This window comes from Dermacentor andersoni, chromosome 9 (assembly GCF_023375885.2).
Source record: "Dermacentor andersoni chromosome 9, qqDerAnde1_hic_scaffold, whole genome shotgun sequence".
Classification (NCBI taxonomy): Eukaryota; Metazoa; Arthropoda; class Arachnida; order Ixodida; family Ixodidae; genus Dermacentor; species Dermacentor andersoni.
The window spans coordinates 29,134,760-29,155,726 of NC_092822.1; the positions used below are offsets into that span (position 1 = coordinate 29,134,760).

The window sequence follows — 20,967 nt, forward strand, 5'->3', positions numbered from 1 at the left end:
CATCCACGCAGCTCCTACTATGACTCAGGGTGCGCAAAACCATCCGCGAGCTTGTCGAAGTTCATCCTAACAGCCAATTGCAACGTCTTCAAGGAACAATGCTGGGGAGCCTCATTCTATCCTGTCTAGGATAACCAAACGCCAAGAAAACCACAACAGGAAGACCGCTCACTTCTTGTGCTTAGCACTCGCAACAAAGTTCACGTCGCCACACTTTCCAGTAATATGCACCCTGACCGTCATAAAAGTCGAAGAAAGGCAAGATCACAAGCCTTGGCTCGACTCTTTGGCTATGACTCATCTGACACACCGGTCCCACAGAGACATGCCCTATGTCTAGTCGTACTAGAGAGTGGAGACATTCTGAGGGCTTCGGCCACGCTCAACACTGTGGACAGTGGCACGCGGAAGAGGCTGCTATTGCCCTAGCCATCGTACACGCTTCAACCATACCGGCATTGGATGGGCCCATCACAGTGGTTACTGATTCACAGACTGCCTGGAGGACTTTGGCACAAGGGATGGTGACACCCTACACAAAGTGCATCATTACACCCCACAGCGTTGGTAATGGTAATGAACCATAATGGTAATGGTAATGGTAATTAATCTCCATGGTAATGAACGCGCTAATGTGGTAGCCCGAGAGCTCGCTAACCAGGTGCTATTGGATTAGCTGTCGAACCCAGACGATGCACCGACAGAACCACTGAACTACACTGAAACTGTACAACATTACAGAGATAGCTGGAGACACTTCCCCCACCACATAATTCCCTTAACCAAGAAGACGCCGTCACGTAGCGACTGCTTCAAACTAATTAATTGCTCTGTCTCTTTTATCTTTACCTCTTCCACCTCACACAATATCCTTCTTACTGTCCCTACTCTTGAGCAAAGCCCACTGTATATCATTGCACCTGGGAATGCCCACAGCCTCCAGGTTAGCCTTTCATCTTCCTCCTGGGAGACTGTGTTGACTAGCTTAGACCCACAAGATCGGCGATGGCTGATCCGGCGGGCACGTGGAGTGGGGCGAGCCAATGAAGCCTTGAACTGAGGGCTCCATCCTACCAGGAAGTCTCACCACCTCATTAAAATAAATGTTTTCTCTCTGTCTCACCTCTTCTTAGCCTTCGCATTAAGGAAAACGTGTCAGAGCAGGCAATGGTATTCTTTAAAACGAAAGCGACCTCGTGCAAATGAAGAGAGCGTTTGATTGGGATGTTACGAAAACGCTGCTGGTCCTCACCCACGCTTGAAGTGGTAACATAATTTTGATGTCAGAAGATAGGAATTACATGAAAATGAAATAGCTTTACGTTATAGCGCTTCAGGCGTTGCAAGCATCTGATCCTATGAAGAGTATTATCATAAGGAAGGTTTTTTGGATATGGGCCCAATTCTTTGAGTCCTTGGTGACATAAGAATGAAATGTACGGAAGTGTTTTTTTAAAATTAATTTCTAACCAGTGCCAAGCATACGCTGTCGAAATGTCATGACATCACGAGGCACTAACGCGCGAGCATCCAACCAGTCTACCGCTCCTGCATCTTTTCGTTTTGTTTGTGTTGCCGTAGGTTCTCTCACCGAAGGCTGATGTTGTCTTGCTGTTTAGCAATCCAGAATAGCTTAATTCTCTGCTTTAGTCCCTTCACACACTATACGCGACTCATTTTCGGCAGTCATTTCTGTTGCTATAGCGAGAGAAAATACAAAGAGCATCAGAGCGCAGGTAAGTTGCGCTCTCTACATACCCACTGTGGTCACATTTGACTTCATCGTGTTAGGCATTTCCGCCCACAAGCACTTTGATGAAGGGAAATACCATTCTCGACTTGTAAGGTGACCCAACTTCTAATAATAAATTCTGATTCTGAGTCTGATGTTCGATCCGCAGCGCGTCGTCGCCACTTTCTCGCGTGGAGGCAGGAAAGCAAAATGAGGGATGACCGTGAAGCCAGAAAAAGTCTGCACAACACGTGACCACGTCTAGATAAGATTTAGTGTCTTGAGTGCCGCGCTAAGTGCACACTGTTCCGTAAAGACAAAACATACGGTTGTGACAGCAGCGGGCAGCGGCCATACTCGCAGGTCACAAGAAAGTGGACAAATGTATGCATTGCAATAAACGAGTGAAGTTACAGAAACCTACTGGGAGAAAATATGTTGCTTGGCAAGGGACGTGAAAAAGTGCTCGTTAATGCGAAGCTACTGGGAACCAAGTGCACTTGGTGGAGTACGCCGAGCGTTGAGGCACATGCTAGGCTGACTTTTTGAGCGAGAAAAAGCACAAGAAATGGCTTCGCTGAGCGTGAGCCTCCGATCGAAGGCTGGTCTCTTGAAGTTGGAAGTAATGCTCCCTCCTAGTTTCTCCTCCCGATGCTGCCATGTGAAACTTACTTCGTCCCATCATGGTGACAACAGCGATGACCCTGACCCTGACGATAGGTTGTTTGTTGACAAGGTTTCAGTGTTATAGCGATGGATATAGTTTCCGGACCCATGTTCTTAGTGTGAGCGGCGCGCACTCCCATGTCAGGCAGCGCGCTCCACCGCCGCAATCCCGTAGATCACGAGACGCACGAGAGACGCGGCCGAGGAAGGCAGGAGAGACGCACGAGCGACGCGGCCGAGAAAGGCAGCGGAGACGCACGGGAGACACGGCCGAGGAAGGCAGGGCAGACGCACGAGAGGCGCGGCGGAGGAAGGCAGCAACACGCTTCACGCCGACGCTCTGCAGAGAATAAACAGTTTTTCATTTAAGCAAGAACCCAGCCTTATTCATTTTCGCTGACATGGCGCAGCCGACAGGATCTGCAGATGCGTCTTTCCCGAACGAAGAACGAGCGGCCACCACGGAGCCCAGCAGAACGCCATCGGTGAGCTCGGAGTCGACATTCATCTATTCACCGGTGAAATCAACTGTCCGCGAAGTTCTGAGCGCCCTGAAAAAGCAACAGCTGACCGACGAGCTGAGAATGCGTGGACTTCCGTGCAGCGGCCGCAAGGACGATCTCGTGACCCGTCTCCAAGACGACATCGTGGTGAGAAGATCGATCGAGGGAGGACGAGCTTGCAAAAGGGTGGTGGTTCCTGCGGCGCCCCGAAGCAGCGTAATGGCAGTCTTTCATGACAACAACGGACACCTCGGAAGCGAGAAAACGAAAGCCTTGGTCCAGCGAAAGTACTGGTGGCCATCTATAGTAAGGGACATCCGCCGCTACATCGAGTCATGCCACACGTGCCAAATGATTAACTCACGAACGACACGAGCCGAAGGGTGCCTCAGCCCCAGAGAAGTTCCAAACGAGCCCAATGTTGTCATCTCTCTCGATCACATGGGTCCCCTGGATGGAGGTGAAGGTTATATCCTCGTATGCATCGACCACGCTACAAGGTACATGGACGCGGTAGCAGTGCCAAGCACATCTTCCAAGTACTATCTGGAATTTCTTACGAACCGGTGGATCCCACGATTCGGCGTCCCAAACATCATCCTCACGGATCAAGCGAAGGGCTTTGTGAACAAACGAACAGCGCAAGTTCACAACAGGCTTGGAATCCACCACATAAACTCTCCTCCGTACTGGCCGCAGTCGAATGGACTAATCGAAAGAATGGTGGGAACCCTGAAACAGGTATTGCGAAAGGTCATAAGCAAGTCTGAAAACTGGAAAAGGGAACTACCTAAGGCCATATTTGCCATCAACGTCTCAAAGCACCGACACGGCAACCTAAGTCCCTTCTGGCTCATGCACGGCTACGATCCGAGGGTACCGGGAGAACTAAATATTGGAACAATCGGAGAAGAAATGGAAGCCGCACAAAGGCTCCATGAAATGGCCAAGGGGCGCCAGGACATGATAAGCTGTCTTAAGAAAAGCCAAGAGGAAACGACCAGCCGGTACAACGAGAAACGCCGGACACCGCATTTTCAGTGTGGTGATCTCGTTCTTCTGGAGCTCGGCGCAAGGTCTCCATTAGATGCCAGATACGAAGGGCCGTTCGAAATAACGGCACTGACAGGTCCCAACATGGCTGTTATAAGCAGGGCTACCCCCATCCCCGGAAGGTCAAACGAAAAAAACTGTAAACGTCGAACAGCTGAGGAAGTACAAAGAACGCGCCTTGGACACCGAGGAATTGACATCGACGGACGCGTGCGCCTGAGGACAGTCGCAAATTTTGGGTGGGCCGTGTGAGCGGCGCGCACTCCCATGTCAGGCAGCGCGCTCCACCGCCGCAATCCCGTAGATCACGAGACGCACGAGAGACGCGGCCGAGGAAGGCAGGAGAGACGCACGAGCGACGCGGCCGAGAAAGGCAGCGGAGACGCACGGGAGACACGGCCGAGGAAGGCAGGGCAGACGCACGAGAGGCGCGGCGGAGGAAGGCAGCAACACGCTTCACGCCGACGCTCTGCAGAGAATAAACAGTTTTTCATTTAAGCAAGAACCCAGCCTTATTCATTTTCGCTGACATTAGGAATATGTGTGCGCATTTCCTATCGATGGCGTCATTGCCAGTGCACATGCAAACAGCAATACCCTGTAATATAATGCTACACTCTGAAGTGGTTTAAAAAAATGCAAATTCACTGTCATGCAAATTTATTAAGGACATGCTTACACAACGCGATCCTTGTTTTCTTTTCTGATATGGTAGGCCTCAATAATCTCCCTCGTGCTATGTAAGCACGCCTTTACTAAGTTTGCATGACAATGAATTTGCATTTTTAAACCGCTTCATAATGTAGCATTAGATTACAGGGTTTTGTTGTTCGCCTGTGCACTGATAATAACCCTATCGATGGGAGAGCACATGGTCATAGCTTGTAGCACTTAAATTTTATGTATGCATTCTAATAAAGTTTGTTGTGAGGTCAGCGCTGTCCTGTGTGTTTCCTGCCTTCTGTATTTTTCGTCTTGCGCTGCCCATTCAAGATGTTCAACCAGTACCAACTTGCCTAAATGTCGATTCTTCTATAGTGCACATTCAAGCTGTCTAGTTGGCCTGGGGATTTGGGCAGTGAAGGTTGTCCCTTGAATAGCTCTAGCACTTTGTGTTGTCTCTGAGCTGACCACTGGCTCTGAAGCCGTGGCCCTGATCCCATAATATATATATCCTAAAGCGAGCAAAGGGCTCGACACGAGAGCAGCAGGAAGTGTCGGCAGCGTTTTTCAACCAGAGCAGCCCAGGCAATCTCATTCTCGCATCTTTCTGGAGACTGGTGATGTGGCCGCAGTGCCGAGCATCCCTCTTCACTGCAATATATATTATTTCTGAAGTACCAGACATTGCTGTGCATTAACAAACCTTCTGCAGGCTGTTACGTTTCGCCTACGACGCGCGGTATAGCCGGCGCCGATGCAACAGTTGCCGGGGCTTCGTTCAAAGCGGCGGACATTTTGGCCCGCCAAGCGCGTCCAGGCATGTTTCAGTGCCACGTGTCTTCGTGTGTGCGTGTGTGTGTGTGTGCATGTTGGTGCCCACGCTTGTCAAAGCGCGGCAGCCGGGCAGAGGAGCTTCTCGTCTCAACGTGTCCGTGCGCCGCGGTCACGTTCGCCTCTTCCCGAGCCGTTCCCGCTTGCCCTCGACTCCGAGAGTATAAAAGCAGCTGCCCCCGGACGCCAAGAGAGAGGCTTCGAATTCTTCCGTCGAGTAACGTGCTCTCCCGTCTCTCCACTTCGGTCGACCTGACCGGCCGCTCTTTTTCGATGCTATAATAAAGAAGTTGCTCTATTAGCAGTCGACTCATCCTTTGCCAGGACTTTCGGATGCTTCCAGTTGTGCCCCAGGCGGCCAGGCCAACGCTAACCTTGGGGCTTGCGACCCAGATGCAACAAGGCTCGATTGCCATGGCACAATGGTATGCAGAAGTTGACAGTCTTGTGTGGTGACGCGATCAACACAACGTTGTTTCTTGTGCAATAAAAGTGGCTGAAAAATGCTTAAGCAGGGTTGCTTTGCAGGCTTACAACAATAATTGGCCATATTAACTTTTAGACAGGATGGCGCACTTGTCCAGATGCCTTGACATTATTCCTGGTGGTAGCGCTACGATATACTATAGCTAATAACTTTTGATTAAAAACATACCCGGTTTCATATATATATATATATATATATATGCTCGCGGTGAAGTTGATATTATAGAATACCAACTTTAAAAAATGTTGACAGCTGGCGATATATTTTGAGAGGAATGTTTTTTTTTATATAATTAGGATGCAGCTTGTACTAACAAATTGTAGTTAAAAAGGACCTTGAAACCACTGATCGTTTTTACACTGTCGTATGTTACTTAGCTGGGCATCATTTTTTTTTGCGAGAAATTAGCTGGTGCATAGTTACTTTATGATGTTACTTTCTTGCTGCAAACCTGCTCTCTTTTGCATCTGCAAACTGCTCAAAAATTGTAATGTACCCGCAGTATAAACGCAGACGCCCTCCCTCCGTCCGGCCCGTTTGCCCGCGCACACGCACGCACGCACGCACGCACGCAAACAAACACGTATACAATGGATGAACAATCGGGAAAGCTGAACTGGTTTGTATGCTCATGCAGAGGAGTTGAACGTCATCTTAAGGGATCCTCTGCCAGAGTCCCTGGTCAGGGAAAGTCCCACCAAGCCGACGCCTTCCTTTGACGAGGTAGATGGAGATGACGGTGAAGAAGTAGATGATGTCCTGCCTCCGGCTTCTCCAATCCGAAAGGAGTTCCGGGAAACTTGGCTATTCGACGAACAAATCATTGGGTATGACCGCAATCGGCATCAGTTTTGTTTCTTTATCGCTCATTATGTTAGTCATGACAGTCTTGCGGGGTCGTGGTCATGCCTTGACTTTTACTTCGTGAGTCGTTGGCGGCGTGAGTGTTTGCTATTGCGCCTCCTTAATGAGATAATGTTTTACATCATGGCGTCAGGAGCTGGCACACCCATTATAAGGCCTCTGACCCGATCATCATCCTTCTTTGTCAATGTATGTCAAAGATGAGCATTGGAGCATTGCAGAGGAGCGTAGCACTTTAAAACTAGAATGCCATAAGACATCCATTGCACTGACATGTCATAGAGGAAGCAGGACCTCCAGGCCCTCAAGCGATTCACTAATCTCGAGATCGAGAGTGAGAACATCTAGCCCGCACTAGAGCTAACGGTTAAACGAATGCTTAAACATTTGCGTAAACACTCGTAACTGTCTTGAGACTTTTTTTATGCTTTTTAAGTCTGTGTAAGATAGTCTGGATTTTCCTTGAGCGTGAATTCGCTCCCTCTAGCGCAGCCCTGAATTCTCTCTTTCGGCTACTCTTGTACGCTCTAATTTCGGTGCAGGCCGGACGGTGTGGCAGACATCTCGGTGAGCCTTCCTCACAGCATCACCACGTGGTCGGTGCAGGCGGTGAGCGTGTCGCCCTCTGGCGGTGTGTGCGTTCCCGAACTACGGGAGGTGGGCGTCTTCCAGCCGGTCTTCCTGCAGGTGACGTTGCCTTACGAAGTGGTGCGCAACGAGCAAATCGAAGTGCTCGCTACTGTCTACAACTACGGCAACGAAACAATCCGAGTGAGTTCTATGTCGTCGCCAAATTGAATTGGCGTGACTTAGCTCCTCAAAGCAGCACACGAGCTGTTGGGTGCGTCGTAAGGAAGTGAGGCGAGTGGGTGCTGGTAGCGAGGGGGCTATTTGCAATGATTTCGACTGCCAAGGAACTTTATTGCATTTATCCTCCACGAGTGAGGCCGCTGTGGCCAAGAATCAAAGTTGCATCCTCTTGTCTAGCAGTAGGAATGATTGATTGATTGGATGAATGAATGAATGAACGAATGAATGAAGGAGGGAAATTTATTCCCAATGGTGCAAAAACAGCACAACTACCCATTTATCGCGAATTGTTCGCCGTGACTGGGTATAGTTTGTCTGGTTGATCGAATTATTTATGCAAGTGGTATGTTCAACTAATCGGGCATTTGTGGCATTGACTACCGCTTAGATTCCTAAAAAAAGTTAAGAATAACTTTTTATCAAGTAATAAAACAATATCTACCTAGTGCCTCACCCCCAAGTAAATTTTGCCTACCAAACTGAACAAAGAAAGTTATGTTTCCCTTAATTTTATTGCATGTAGCCATCAAGTGTTAGTCACATTGTACCTAAGAGCGGTAGGTTAATTGACGTACTTGAACATAAAAATATTATCAACGCACTCTGTCAGTATTAGGACACTGGCCGAAAACTTGTGCGACAGCAAATGAGCTTCAGAGATAAGCGATGCTAAAGTTAACACAGCGTGACGTTAATACTCAGAAAGGTAGCTGCGGGATTTAGAGTCGAGAGCATACGGGGGGGGGGGGGGGGGCGGGGGGGGGTGAGGGCAAAGTTACTATTTTAGCAGAGATTATTTATTTATTTATTTATTTATATTTATTTATAGTACCCTCAGGGCTTACAATGAAGCATTATAGAGGGGAGGGGCTAATAAATACAGATAAGTATGCAAGAAAGGAGAAAGAAAACACGAATACTAATTAGATGACAATGCATGGTACAACGTAAAAATAACTCGAGAGCGACACAAAAAACAAAAAAGCATAATGCGGTAAAAATATAATTATACAAAGAAAAACGGAAAACTTCAGTAATACAGATTAAATATAAATACATGGTATATAGGACAGGTTAGAGTGAGACAATAAGCACAGAATGATAGAAAATAAAGCATAATACAGTACACAATGTTTGCAGATTAGGTAGATAATAAAACAGAGAGTTTATCAACAATAATATTCAGGAGAAAGCGGAATTGCTTTATACATTCACATCAGGCATACTAGATAATATTAGTAAGTGCCTTACGGAAGTTATCTGTGTTAGTTATACAGACTAGTGGATCCGGTAGGTGATTCCATTCCTGGCATGTTTTTGGAAGAAATGAATTACCATAGGTAGACGTTTTGTGGAATGGGATGTTCACCTTATGACGATGGTCCAAGCGTGCGGAAGTAAAATGGGCTGGTTCGATAAAGCGTGATTTGAGTGTAGGAATTAAGTGGTATATTTTATGAAACAGACAAAGGCGAGCGATTTTTCTGCGTTTGGAAAGGAGAGGTATGTTGAGGGCAAGTCTGATGCTAGTTACGCTTGCTGTGCGCTGGTAATTGTTGAGAATAAAACGAACGGACCGATTCTGCACAGCTTCTAAGCTGTTAATTAAGGTTAATTGATGAGGGTCCCATATTGAGGATGCATACTCTAGATTAGGCCGAATGTAGGTGACATATAGCTGTTTTTTCAGGGAAGAAGGTGCGAGTGAAAAATTTCGTTTAAGATAGCCCAGCATGCGGTTAGCTTTTGATGTAATGTGTTCGATATGTCGTTTCCATGAGAGATTATTTGTAATGTGCACTCCAAGATATTTATAACAAGATACTGATTCAAGTGGGATGTTGTTAAGATGGTAGTTATAAAAAGATACTTGGCTGCGTGAGATTCTCATGAATTTGCATTTTGAAGTGTTAAGATTCATGTGCCAGCGGGAGCACCAGGTTGTAACGTTATCAAGGTCTGATTGTAATGTAACCATATCAGAATCATTAGTTATTTTTCGGTAAATTACGCAATCGTCGGCAAACAAACAAATAGAGCTAGTGATTTGGTTAGGCAGGTCGTTAATATAAATGAGGAAAAGTAAAGGCGCCAACACAGAGCCTTGGGGTACACCCGATTCTACTGGCACCTCTGGTGAGTCATTGTCATTGATGGTTACATATTGGGTACGATTAGAAAGAAAGCTGCAAATCCATTTGAATATTAAAGGGTCAATATTTAGAAGGCTTAGCTTATAGATAAGTAATTCGTGATTAACTTTATCGAAGGCTTTAGAAAAGTCTAAAAAAATACAGTCCGTCGCAAAACCTGAGTCCAAGAACGCATGCAAGTCTTTAGTGAATGTTATTAGTTGTGTTTCACAAGAAAAAGATTTTCTGAAACCATGCTGATAAGGGCTAAAAAAATTGTTTGATTCAAGAAAGTTTACAAGGTGAGTGAAAATGATGTGCTCAAAAATTTTGCAGGGTACCGAAGTTAATGAGATGGGTCTGTAATTCAAAGGGTGATGTGGGTTTCCCGATTTAAAAAGTGGGGTAACCTTACCGGTTTTCCAATCAATGGGTAGGGCACTGTCGTTAAGTGATCTAGTAAAAATAAAGGTAAGTATGATGGAGCTGTATTCTGCAGTGTTTTGGAGAAACTTGGAATTAATACCGTCAATACCACATGATGATGACCGCTTTATCGTGAAAATTCTGGCTCGGATACCTGCTGGGTCCAGGGTAATGGGATCCATCGCCGGAAAGTTAGGGGATGTAAAAGGGGGATAGTTACTTAAATTTTCTGTGCAAAATGATTGGGCAAACGTGTTGTTTAGTACAGAAGCGCAAAGATGATTCGGAACTTGATCGCCTGAATCGTTTACGAGACTTATAGCGCTATCTTTGGTACATTTCATAACGTTCCAAAAACGTTTTGGGTTAGTTTTTAACAGAGACGGTAGGGTTGAGTTAAAGAAGTTAAATTTGGACATCTTTAAAGCGCTTGTGTAGGTTTTCGCAGCGGATGTATATGCTAGCCATCGATCAGCGTTTAATGACCTTTTGGCGGAACGAAAAAGTCTGGATTTTGTGTTGGATAATCTTTTTAGATGGTGATTGTACCAGGGGGCGTTAGAGGATTGATGAATTATTCTAAGTGGAATATATTTGTAGATAAGATGCATTAGTGTAGTTTTAAAAGACAACCACATTTCTTGAACTGATAGGTCTACATGTGTTAGAAGGAAGTAGTCAAGAAAGGATGATAGCTCAGAGTTTATAGTGTTATAGTTAGCCTTTTTGTAATCCCTAATATACTTGGTGTGTTTCTTTACTTTTGTAGACGGGATGGAAATGTTAAAGTGTAAGATGTCATGGTCGCTTAAGCCAGGCACGTGGGTTACTGGTGAAACCTTATCAGCATGAGTGGTCAGAATCAAGTCGAGCAACGAACTTGTAGTAGATGTGACACGTGTTGGTTTGATAACGAGCTGTGCAAGGTTAAAATCTGCACAAACGTTAAGAAATCCTGTAGCCTCTGCAGATGTTGGATTAGAAAAGGGGCAGGAACGCGACCAGTCGATAGTGGGGAAATTAAAGTCTCCTAAAAGAAACATAGGTGATCCAGGAAATCGAACGGATATTTCGCTTAGGGTGTCATGAATTTTGTCTGCAAAAGTACTATCGGGATTAGGGGGACGATAACACACCCCTATGATTATTTTTTTTGAAATTAATAGATAGGCAGCACCAGAGTAATTCCAAATTAGTGGTTACATTCAAAAGGAATGATTCAAAACTAGAGTTAATAGCAATCAAAACACCACCGCCTATTCTATCGGTGCGGTCTAGCCGATATACAGTAAATTTCTTGTTGCATTGAAAGAGTTCGCGTGTCTCTATTTTGTCAGAGAGCCAGGTTTCCGTTAGTACAACAACATCAGCTCCAGTATCGTTAATTAAACTGTTCAAACCATCTCTTTTAGGAAAAACGCTCCGAATATTAGTAAGGATAACGGATGCTGTTGCCGATGGGCCTCCACCCCTCGCGTGAGCCTATTTATTTTCCGCATAGACACGTCCAGAACGCGTTGCTCCTGGGGAGATGGCCACAGCATTCCTCGTTTGACTGCCAGTGTTCACTTCAATGACGGAATTTTCGTCGGCATTGAACATGTAGCACTTTCCTTCCGAAAATAGTCTTTTGTAGTTTAATTTGAAGTTAGTGTTCAAGCCTTTACCAAATTCCAAAAGTTTCTTCCGGGCGTGACGTGTGGCTTCGCAAAAGTCTTCGCTTACGCTGATACCTGTTCCCGCGAAAGACGACCGTTTGGAAAACACCAGCTCTTTTGTCTTGAATGTGGTAAACTTCACCACTAGAGGCCTATTCTTGCCGCTGGCAAATTTCCCGATTCGATGTGAACGCTCTATACTATCAGGTGGTAAACGTATATCCAGTTTATCTGAGGCGATGGAGATAATTGTTTCTTCGCATTGACGCGCATTCTCAGACGGGCCATCGGGTTTCCCGAAGAATATTTTTTTCTCTTCCTGTCAATTAGAATATCGTCTATAGCCGTTTGCTCTCTGATCCAAATCGCTCTCTTTTTGTCTCTTAAAGTTATGCCTAGCATTCTTTGTTCCATCGCTCTTTGCGCAGTCCTTAACTTGTTCTCAAGCTTCTTTGTCAGTCTCCAAGTCTCTGCCCCATATGTCATCACCGCTAAAATGCACGGATTGTATACCTTCCTTTTCAATGATAACGGTAATCTTCCGGTCAGGAGCTCTCGATGTCTGCCGTATGCGATCCAACCCATTTTTATTTTTCTATGAATTTCCTTTTCATGGTCAGGGTTCCCTGGGATTAGTGGACCTAGGTAAACTTACTCCTTCACAAACCCTAGAGGCTGACTAGCGATCTTGGCATCTTGTTCCCTTGCCCAGTTATTTATCATTATCTTTGTCTTCTGCATATTAATATTAAGCCCCACTCTTACACTCTCGTTGTTAAGGTCTTCAGTCATTTGTTGTAACTCGTCCGAAGAGTTGCTGAATAGAACAATGTCATCGGCAAACCGAAGGTTGCTGAGGTATTCACCGTCGATCCTTACTCCTAAACCTGCCCAGTTTAATGGCTTGAATATTTCTTCTAAGCACGTAGTGAATAGCATTTGAGAGATTGTGTCTCCTTGTCTGACTCCTTTGTTTATAGGTATCTTCCCACTTGTGTAGAATTAAGGTGGCTGTGAAATCTCTGTAGATATTTTCCAACGTATTTACGTAAGCGGTCTGTATTCCTTGATTACGCAATGCCTCTATGACTGATGGTATCTCTACTGAATGCTTTTTCGTAATCTATGAAAGCAATATAAAGAAGCTTGTTGTACTCTGCGGATTTCTCGACAACCTAACTAATGGCATGGATGTTATCCATGGTAGAGAATCCCTTCCTGAAGCCTGCCTGTTCCCTTGGCTGACTAAAGTCCAGTGTTGCGCTTATCGTATTGGAGATTATTTTGGTAAATATTTCATATAATACTGGAAGTAAGCTAATAGACCTGTAATTTTTCAGTTCTTTAATGTTTTCCTTTTTGTAGATTAGTATAATGTTTGCATTCTTCCAGTTTTCTTGGACCCTTGCAGTTGATAGACATTTCTTATAGAGAGTCACCAGTTTTTCAACCATTATGTCTCCTACATCTTTGATTAAGTCGACTGTTAATTCATTTTCTCCTGCCGCTTTTCCCTTTTGATGACTTGCAAGGCCCTTCTGACCTCACCTCTAGTCATAGGAAAAGTTTCTGTATCCTCTTCATTATCGTTCCGAATGGAGTTCTCCTGAGTCCTCTGGGTATTTTACAGGTCAGTATAGAATTCTTCCGCTGCATTTATTGTACCTTCGAGATTGCCGATAATATTACCCTGCTTATCTTTCAGTGCGTACATCTTGGTTTGTCCTATGCCAAGTTTCCTTCTCACTGATTTCAGGCTGCGTCCATTTTTTATGGCTTCCTCAGTCTTTCTCACGTTATAATTTCTAATATCACTTATTTTCGCCTTGTTCATCAGTTTTGACAGTTCCACGAATTCTATCTTATCTCTTGAGTTGCACACTTTCATTCTTTGTCGTTTCTTTATTAGGTCCTTTATTATTTAGGAGAGCATGCCTACTGATGGCCTTGGTGCCTTGCCTCCCACTTCAATTACTACTTCTGAAGTCAGCCTCGTTACAGTTTCATTCATTAGCTCTATGTCATCACCTTCATCTCGCTGTTCTAAAGCTGTAAATTTGTTTGCAAGTACCAGCCTGAATTGATCTGCTTCTACCCTGACTGCCTGTAAGTTGACCTGTTTCTTCTTGACCGATTTTACTCTTTCTCTCTTCAAATCGAGGTGAATCCTAGCCCTCACCAACCTATGATCACTGTACATTACCCTACCTATCACTTCTACATCCTGCACTATCCTGAGATCTGCAGAAAGTATGAAATCAATTTCATTCCTTGTTTCACCATTAAGGCTTTTCCAGGTCCACAAAAGGTGTTCATTATTCACAGCTTATTCCTTTCCGCGACTTCTACCAGCACCCCTCCTTTAGCGTTTCTAGAATAGACGCTGTAGTTGCCAGTTGCCTGTTCACCCGCCTGCTTTCCCCCCACTTTTGCATTGAAGTCACGCATTACTACTGTATACCGAGTTTGCACTGTTCTCATCAGTAATTCAACATCTTCATAAGACTGATCTACTTCCTATCGTCGTGGCTGGATGTAGGAGTGTAGGCTTGTACTACCTTTAATCTATACTTAAGTGTGATTACGACTACGGCTACCCTCTCATTATTGCTGTAGAATTCATCAATGTTGCCCGCTATGTCCTTATGGATTAAGAATCCTACTCCCTATTGCTTCCTATCAGGGAGACTTCTATAGAACAGGTCATGGCCGTTACTCAGCAACGTATAAGCCCCACCAGTTCTTCTAATCTCACTAAGGCCAGTGATATTCCAAACAATGTCTGATAGTTCCTCGAACAGTACTGCTAAGCTAGCCTCACTAAAGAGAGTTCGGGAATTAAAGATTGAAAGGGTCACTTTCCATTGGTGGCCTGTCCAGATCCAGCGATTCTTAGCACCCTCTGCTGCGTTACAGGTCTGACCGCAGCCTTGGACAGCTGCTCCGCAGCTGCTGGTGACTGAGGGCCGTGAGTTAATTGTAGATATCATTGGGGAGGTTGTGGCCGAATACTGCACCAGGGAGTCCAATTCCTGTTCTGGTTATGCCTTGGTAGGTAAATATAAAAATATGGATTGCAATAAATCGCAGAGTTCTTATGCCCTAATATTAAAGCCAAGTTTATCAAAAGTCACACATTATCGCAAACGTAAGAGCTTAACCATTAGTCTTATAAACACTGCAAGCGCAGAATATCCGATTACAGAATCAAAACAAGAAAACTGTTTGCAGTAAGATGGAGATTTGAAGTGATTAAAAGTGATCGAACAAGAAATGTCACTGGCACGAACGTATCGAGAAGGGGAAGTACAACTGTCGTCACCTTCACAAAGATGAGACCCGTTGCAGAAACACTCCTTCCAGCCACATTCCTCGTTCGACCGCTGTTAATCGCAATGAAGAGGTACAGTTCGAAATAGTTCGAAATGTCGTAATGCACCTACAAACAGCTTCACAAGAGCCATGAACTGGCACATATCACTGCCCCAGAACGAAAATTTATGAGTTGGTTGATCTAAAGTGCCAGAACTGTGACAGGAATTTACTTCAAACCCAAAGTTCCAACCGGCTCTCTCTTCAGGGGTCAGGTGGTGAGAGCTGTAGCGGTGCTCATATGCGTTTCATTTAGTTGGTCCCAACTCGATGGATCTCTGCCGAATGTTTACCTTGGATCCGCATTTACCCCTTTGCAATGTTTTGACAATATCGCGCGAGTGTCGACCGCGTGGCGTGTCTGGCCTTGTATCAGTGAGGGGCACTCCTGAAGTGAACAGTGCAGCAGGACACATTCGAACTAGAATTTCCCTTGCACGACCGCACATAAAGTTTACAAACCCGCCGTCCCTCGCCGATACAAGGCCACTGACGACCGGTCGACGGTCGATGGTTGACGGTCGACGCTCGTGTGATACTGTTAAATAATTGCAAGGGTGTACACACATTGCTTGCGTACAATGTAATTTTCACTGTTCAAAGACACGCATTTACTTAATTTTCATCAACAGGGCAATGTTTACGTGTACGGTGTGGAAGGAATATGTGCGGGTGCTCAGGAAGGCGAACGATCTGAAAGGCGAACCGTGTCAGTTACCGCCAACTCTGCATTGAGCATCGCCTTTCCCGTGGTACCACTCAGAGAAGGTCGCTTCGTCATCAAGGTCCACGTGCACTGTCCTCAGGGCGAAGACGTCGTCGAGAAAGAACTCAACGTAGTGGTAAGCGCTGCACGCTATTTCAAAATGATGTGCAGCTAGAATTCTGCTCCAGTACCTCCTCACAACATTTGTTCATCCAGGATGGCATTAATGGGCCACATGTCCGAAGCACTCTAAGCAAATTTTCCGCCCTTTGGGACACATCTGCTCCCCAAACAATAATCTTCACCTATATTTCATATGCCTTTAAAGAACCGCTCACCATGCCCCATTACAACATTTAATTTTTGCGATTTTGCGTCTAGGCCGGTTATAACGAAATAGTTTTTCATATCTGCTCATTATTGGAGGAAGTAAAAGAAATGGAATCGCCCTATCGCCATACCCCGGAGGCCAGCGCGACTGCCAACATATAATGTCCCTCAATAATTTTAACGTACGAAAGGCTTTGATCCAGCCTACGACGCCAGCGATAGGCTGATCGGTGAAATGTGACCTTGCTCCGCCCCTTTGCCGCCATGAAAGTTCCAGCGCCCGGGGCGAAGAGCACGCGTTTCGCCTGTTGTGCTATGCACATTGCTGCGATAATTTTGTTCTGGGAGGTCCGAAATTCCTTGTTGCTGTGCGGTTGGGTGCCGAAACTGGACGGAGGATGGCAGGAAGGTATTTTGCATCTCGCGCGGCAAAGAAAACATAACCAGAAGATAAGTGTGGTCGCATATAATGGGACGGAAAGACTAAACCGTCGGTAACTGTACAACTATGCGAGGAAAGTAACGTAGAGCGATACGAAGGTGCGAGAGAAAGTATACACGTGTGTGTGTGCAGAGCTGCGATAATATTTCACTCGCGCGCAGGAATGTTCACTGCCGAAATTTGTGGAGATTATTGATTTTAGTGTATTATGAGCCTGTTGACTTAGCAAGGGCAGTATGACGTAGCATGCAAGTAAATAGCGGGGCAGAAGCGCATTAACTCGCTGAAAAATATCCGCGTTGTGTTACGTGCGATAAAAAAAGCACAAACTTCAGCAGCGAATTCTACTATTACACTTTCCTGTGTTTGTGTGCGCGTTGTTAACTGCACTTTACAATATGTCCGAAAGTCATTTCCAACTCTGCATATCCTAATCGTATTTTGTGCATCGCCTATGTGAATGAATATATTCCCAAGTGCCTGCATTACTCTGCTTTTAAAAACAAATACTGCATAGCCACTGATACTGACCATCAAATAATAAAGTATAATACAGTATATTGAAGTACATTACATAGAGCTGGGAGCTCATTCCTTCCAAGTTTCCCTTATGCTCGAGATGTTTCAGTAATCGGCGATGCCATTTTACTGATGAATAACACAGAACTGCAAATTAACATAAGAAAAACGCCAGAAGCGATAGACGGATTGCCAGCAAAACACAGTGCAGTAATAGCTAGGCCAATTCGGGTGCGTTTTGTGTAAGGGCCCTCTAATTCTTAAGGGGCTTTAGCGGTGCACGGAGGCGAAAACACATGAACACAACAATGCGTGTCATGATTCAACTTTAAGTGGTGACGTCGCACGGTTCACGTGAACAGTCGACCCCATTCACACACGCGCACACACTACGCTCAGTGTTGGTGTGCCGTGATCACGCTGGGATGGTGGTGATCACGCTGGCACGTTGGTGTGCCGTGATCACATCACGCTGGGAGCCCGAGCGTCATCGAGGAGACTCGCTGACACGATCCATACTGCCGCTTAATTTAGAATGTCATCACAGTTGCACTGGCTCGTAGCACTCAGCGCTGGATTAAGGAAGGGGGGGCTAAAGGGGCTGCAGCCCAGGGCCTCACCTCGGACAGTAGGAGAAGGCGGCCCATTTATTCTAACCTGCTTAGTATATGGAACCATGGGCAACGGAACTTCGAGCGACATGTATGAAGCGAGAACACCAGAACGAGCAGACAGGGCTCCCAGCCTAATGTAACAGCATGCATTTAGCCTGATCATTTGGGGAGAGCTTGTCGAGCTACAAAAACAGAAATCCCGCGCCACACCGGCGGGGCCCTCTTTCTTACGAAATGAGGTGCGTCTGCTTGGAATAGTTATCGTGGTTTCCTCTCAGTCCGTCTGTTCAGTGCTGTCTGGAGAGGAGGGGCAAGGGGTAAACACCTAAAACATGTAATGTGGGATGAGGACCTAAATCTCCCTTGCCCCTCGTCACGACCATGCCACCCCTCCACCTCTCAAATAGTTCCGCCGCTGACGTTCTCATAGAAAGGATGTGCTGCAGTACCCAACAGTGCCTCCCATTCGACTTTTCTTTACCGTGATGGTAATTTGGGCGGGGGAGGATGAGTCCGATAGCAGATGATGAGGAGTCTGATGGCAGAGTCTAGGCAGGAAAGGAAAGAAGACATCACACGTGCTTTTGTTCGCATGTCGTGGGGCATGGATTGTTCACTGTTCGGGCTAGGGTTGTGGAAGAGTGAATGGGGAAGTTGGAGAGCTGGACACAAAGGCCTGTCTCCAGGGCCCATTCCTGCCTAGTGTCTGCGCACCCTCGTGCGCGCTCGACAGAAAAACTAGGCCAGACTGGCCGGCGAACTTTCCAGAAAGAAGTAGAAAAAGATGACTCAGAGGTGAGGGATGGCGCGTAACTTCGCCCGCGCTAGGAGTCGTCCTCTCCCCTTCGTTTTTTGCTTGGCGTTGACGGGGCGAAAGAAAAATTGAGAACCTCTCAGAACAGACGATTGCTCCTAGCCAATAGGATGACGATACCGAAACCGGAGGAGTGAGTTTGTACGGAGAAGGAGGGAATTTGTACAAGGAACCCTATGCGTATGTGAACGCCTGTTTTGGCGCTAGTAACAGACAGACGCGGCACGCGTCTATAAAAGGGAGCTGATCGCGGGCTGCGATTCAGCCCCGAGCTGCTGGTTAAACTTGCATAAGCCGACCCGCTGAGGAGCTCCCCGGGGACGCACCACTCTCGGCCAGCCACGGACCATCCAGGCAGCGTGGGCCAGTCATCGGGACGGCCACCGTTGGACACCTGCGGTCGCCTCGTACTGACGAAAATGCCCGGTAAACAATTAGCATCCATTCATGCGAAAATGCTCGTTCGGAAGCATCAAAGTGGTGCGTCTAAATGAAAGGCGAAGTTAGAAAGAGAAGAGCATGAAAAGAAGCTACCAAAGATGACAAAGTACCTACTGAGTGCAGCTTCCGCGGAGCAGTATGATCGCTCTACCCAGAGTCCATGTCAAACTCCCAATAGTACCAACTGTGCTTCCATGGAGGACTTGCCAAGTCCATCACCACCGTTTCCTGGCAAGAAGCAAGGTTTGACTCATCTTGGTTGTCTAGATCCTGCGAAAACGGTGCCAACCTCGGTCGTCCATATTTCTCAGCAACCGACGCTAACAAGCCCTGTCCTGTTCCTGAGTCAGCAACGTCTGCTACAACGTCAGCAGCGCCTGCCCCTTCCACAGAGCTCCATGTGTCCGGTCTGCCTGGCCCGATTTCTACTTCTGCTGATCAACAGGTGCCAAACCTCTCCGATGAGCCTCTGTCTACTGACGAGCGCCACGAAACAACACTCCAAGATCCGACTCACTTGTTTCCTGTTTAGCTTCAAATAATCATGTTCCCACCCACAAAGTATGCCTCGAGATGACGAATGAGACGCCTTCTCGTTGCTGCAACAGAGAAGTACAGACACCCCCTCAGCAAGAGGTACGTTGCGAGATTCTCCGAAGTGACCCTGCTAAGTGGCCGGACGTTATTACTGACAGCTTTCGGAGTGTACGCCTTGAGAAAGGGCCATTGTATTTTCAAAATCGGGCGGAAAATTTTCCGTCTTCCGAAAGGCAATACAAAACTCAGAAACGCTATATGTCACCTCATCTTTTCGTGCGAAAGACCGTAAAGGGGGAGGCGTACGAGCGACACTGGTTAACGTACTCGGAGTCCAAAGGTTCTGTTTACTGTTTCATGTGCAAATAATTTTTGATTTCAAGCAACCCCAATGCTTTCACCACGAACGGCGTTTCTGATTGGAAAAGAGCAGAAGAAAAGGTTTGCGCACATGAAAATAGCGTCGAGCACGGGAACTACGTGGCGGCATGGCACGCCCGCGCTGACTCGAGCAGCACAATTGGCAAGGAGCTGGTTAAGCGTCTTGTCACTGAGACCGCTTACTGGACAGAGTTGTTGAAGTGCGTAGTCGTTCTAGTTAAGCTTCTAGCTGAGCGCAGCCTAGTGTTTAGGTGCAGTGAGGAGATTTTTGGTTCACCGAGAAATGGCATTTATATGGGAGTGCTTGAGGCCATTGCCAAATTTGATCCCTTTCTAGAGGAGCTCATCAAACGCTACTGGGAGAAAAGAAAAGATCACCCATCGTATCTGTGAAAACCATTTGTGATGAATTTATCGAGCATATGGCAGAGACTTTCAAGTAACGTCTCGTTGACGAAGTGAAACGCGCAAAATACTTCTCTTTAACTGTTGATTCGACTGCAGACCTTACTCATGTTGATCAGCTGTCAGTTGTTTTACGGTACTATTTGAATGGGAAAGTGTACGAAACACTTTCTTGGATGAAAATTGAATCGCATACCGGCTTGTATCTTTTCGATACCGTGATGTCCCTCTCGACGACCAATGGCATGTCAATTGATGATTGTTGGGGCCAAGCTTATGATAATGCGAGTAATATGTCAGGAAAATAGAAAGGACTGCAAGCTCAAATCAAACACCTGAACAGATTGGCAGTCTACGTCCCGTGTGCTGGTCATTCACTGAACTTAGTTGGCGCGTGTAGCATTGACAGTTTCCTTGAGGCAGTCAAATTTTTCACTGTAATTCAGAAACTGTATGTGTTCTTTGCTGCCTCACCTAAGCGATGGAGGTATCTTTTATCCTGCTTGTTTAGAAAAGTCTCGCTGAGACCAGGTGGTCAAGACACGCTGAATCATGTAAGGCCATTCTGAAAAATTTCAATG

General features: G+C 46.1%; 1 protein-coding gene across 1 annotated transcript in view; it reads left to right on the plus strand.

Annotated features, from left to right (window-relative positions):
- The window catches only part of LOC129383851 (complement C3-like), an 81,044-nt gene that overhangs the window by 10,368 nt on the left and 49,709 nt on the right, over positions 1–20,967 (plus strand). The window contains exons 3-5 of the mRNA XM_055068788.2: positions 6,573–6,762; positions 7,342–7,570; positions 15,830–16,039. Of these exons, the coding sequence (XP_054924763.2) occupies positions 6,573–6,762; positions 7,342–7,570; positions 15,830–16,039 (629 nt within the window). The remainder of the gene's footprint in view (positions 1–6,572; positions 6,763–7,341; positions 7,571–15,829; positions 16,040–20,967) is intronic.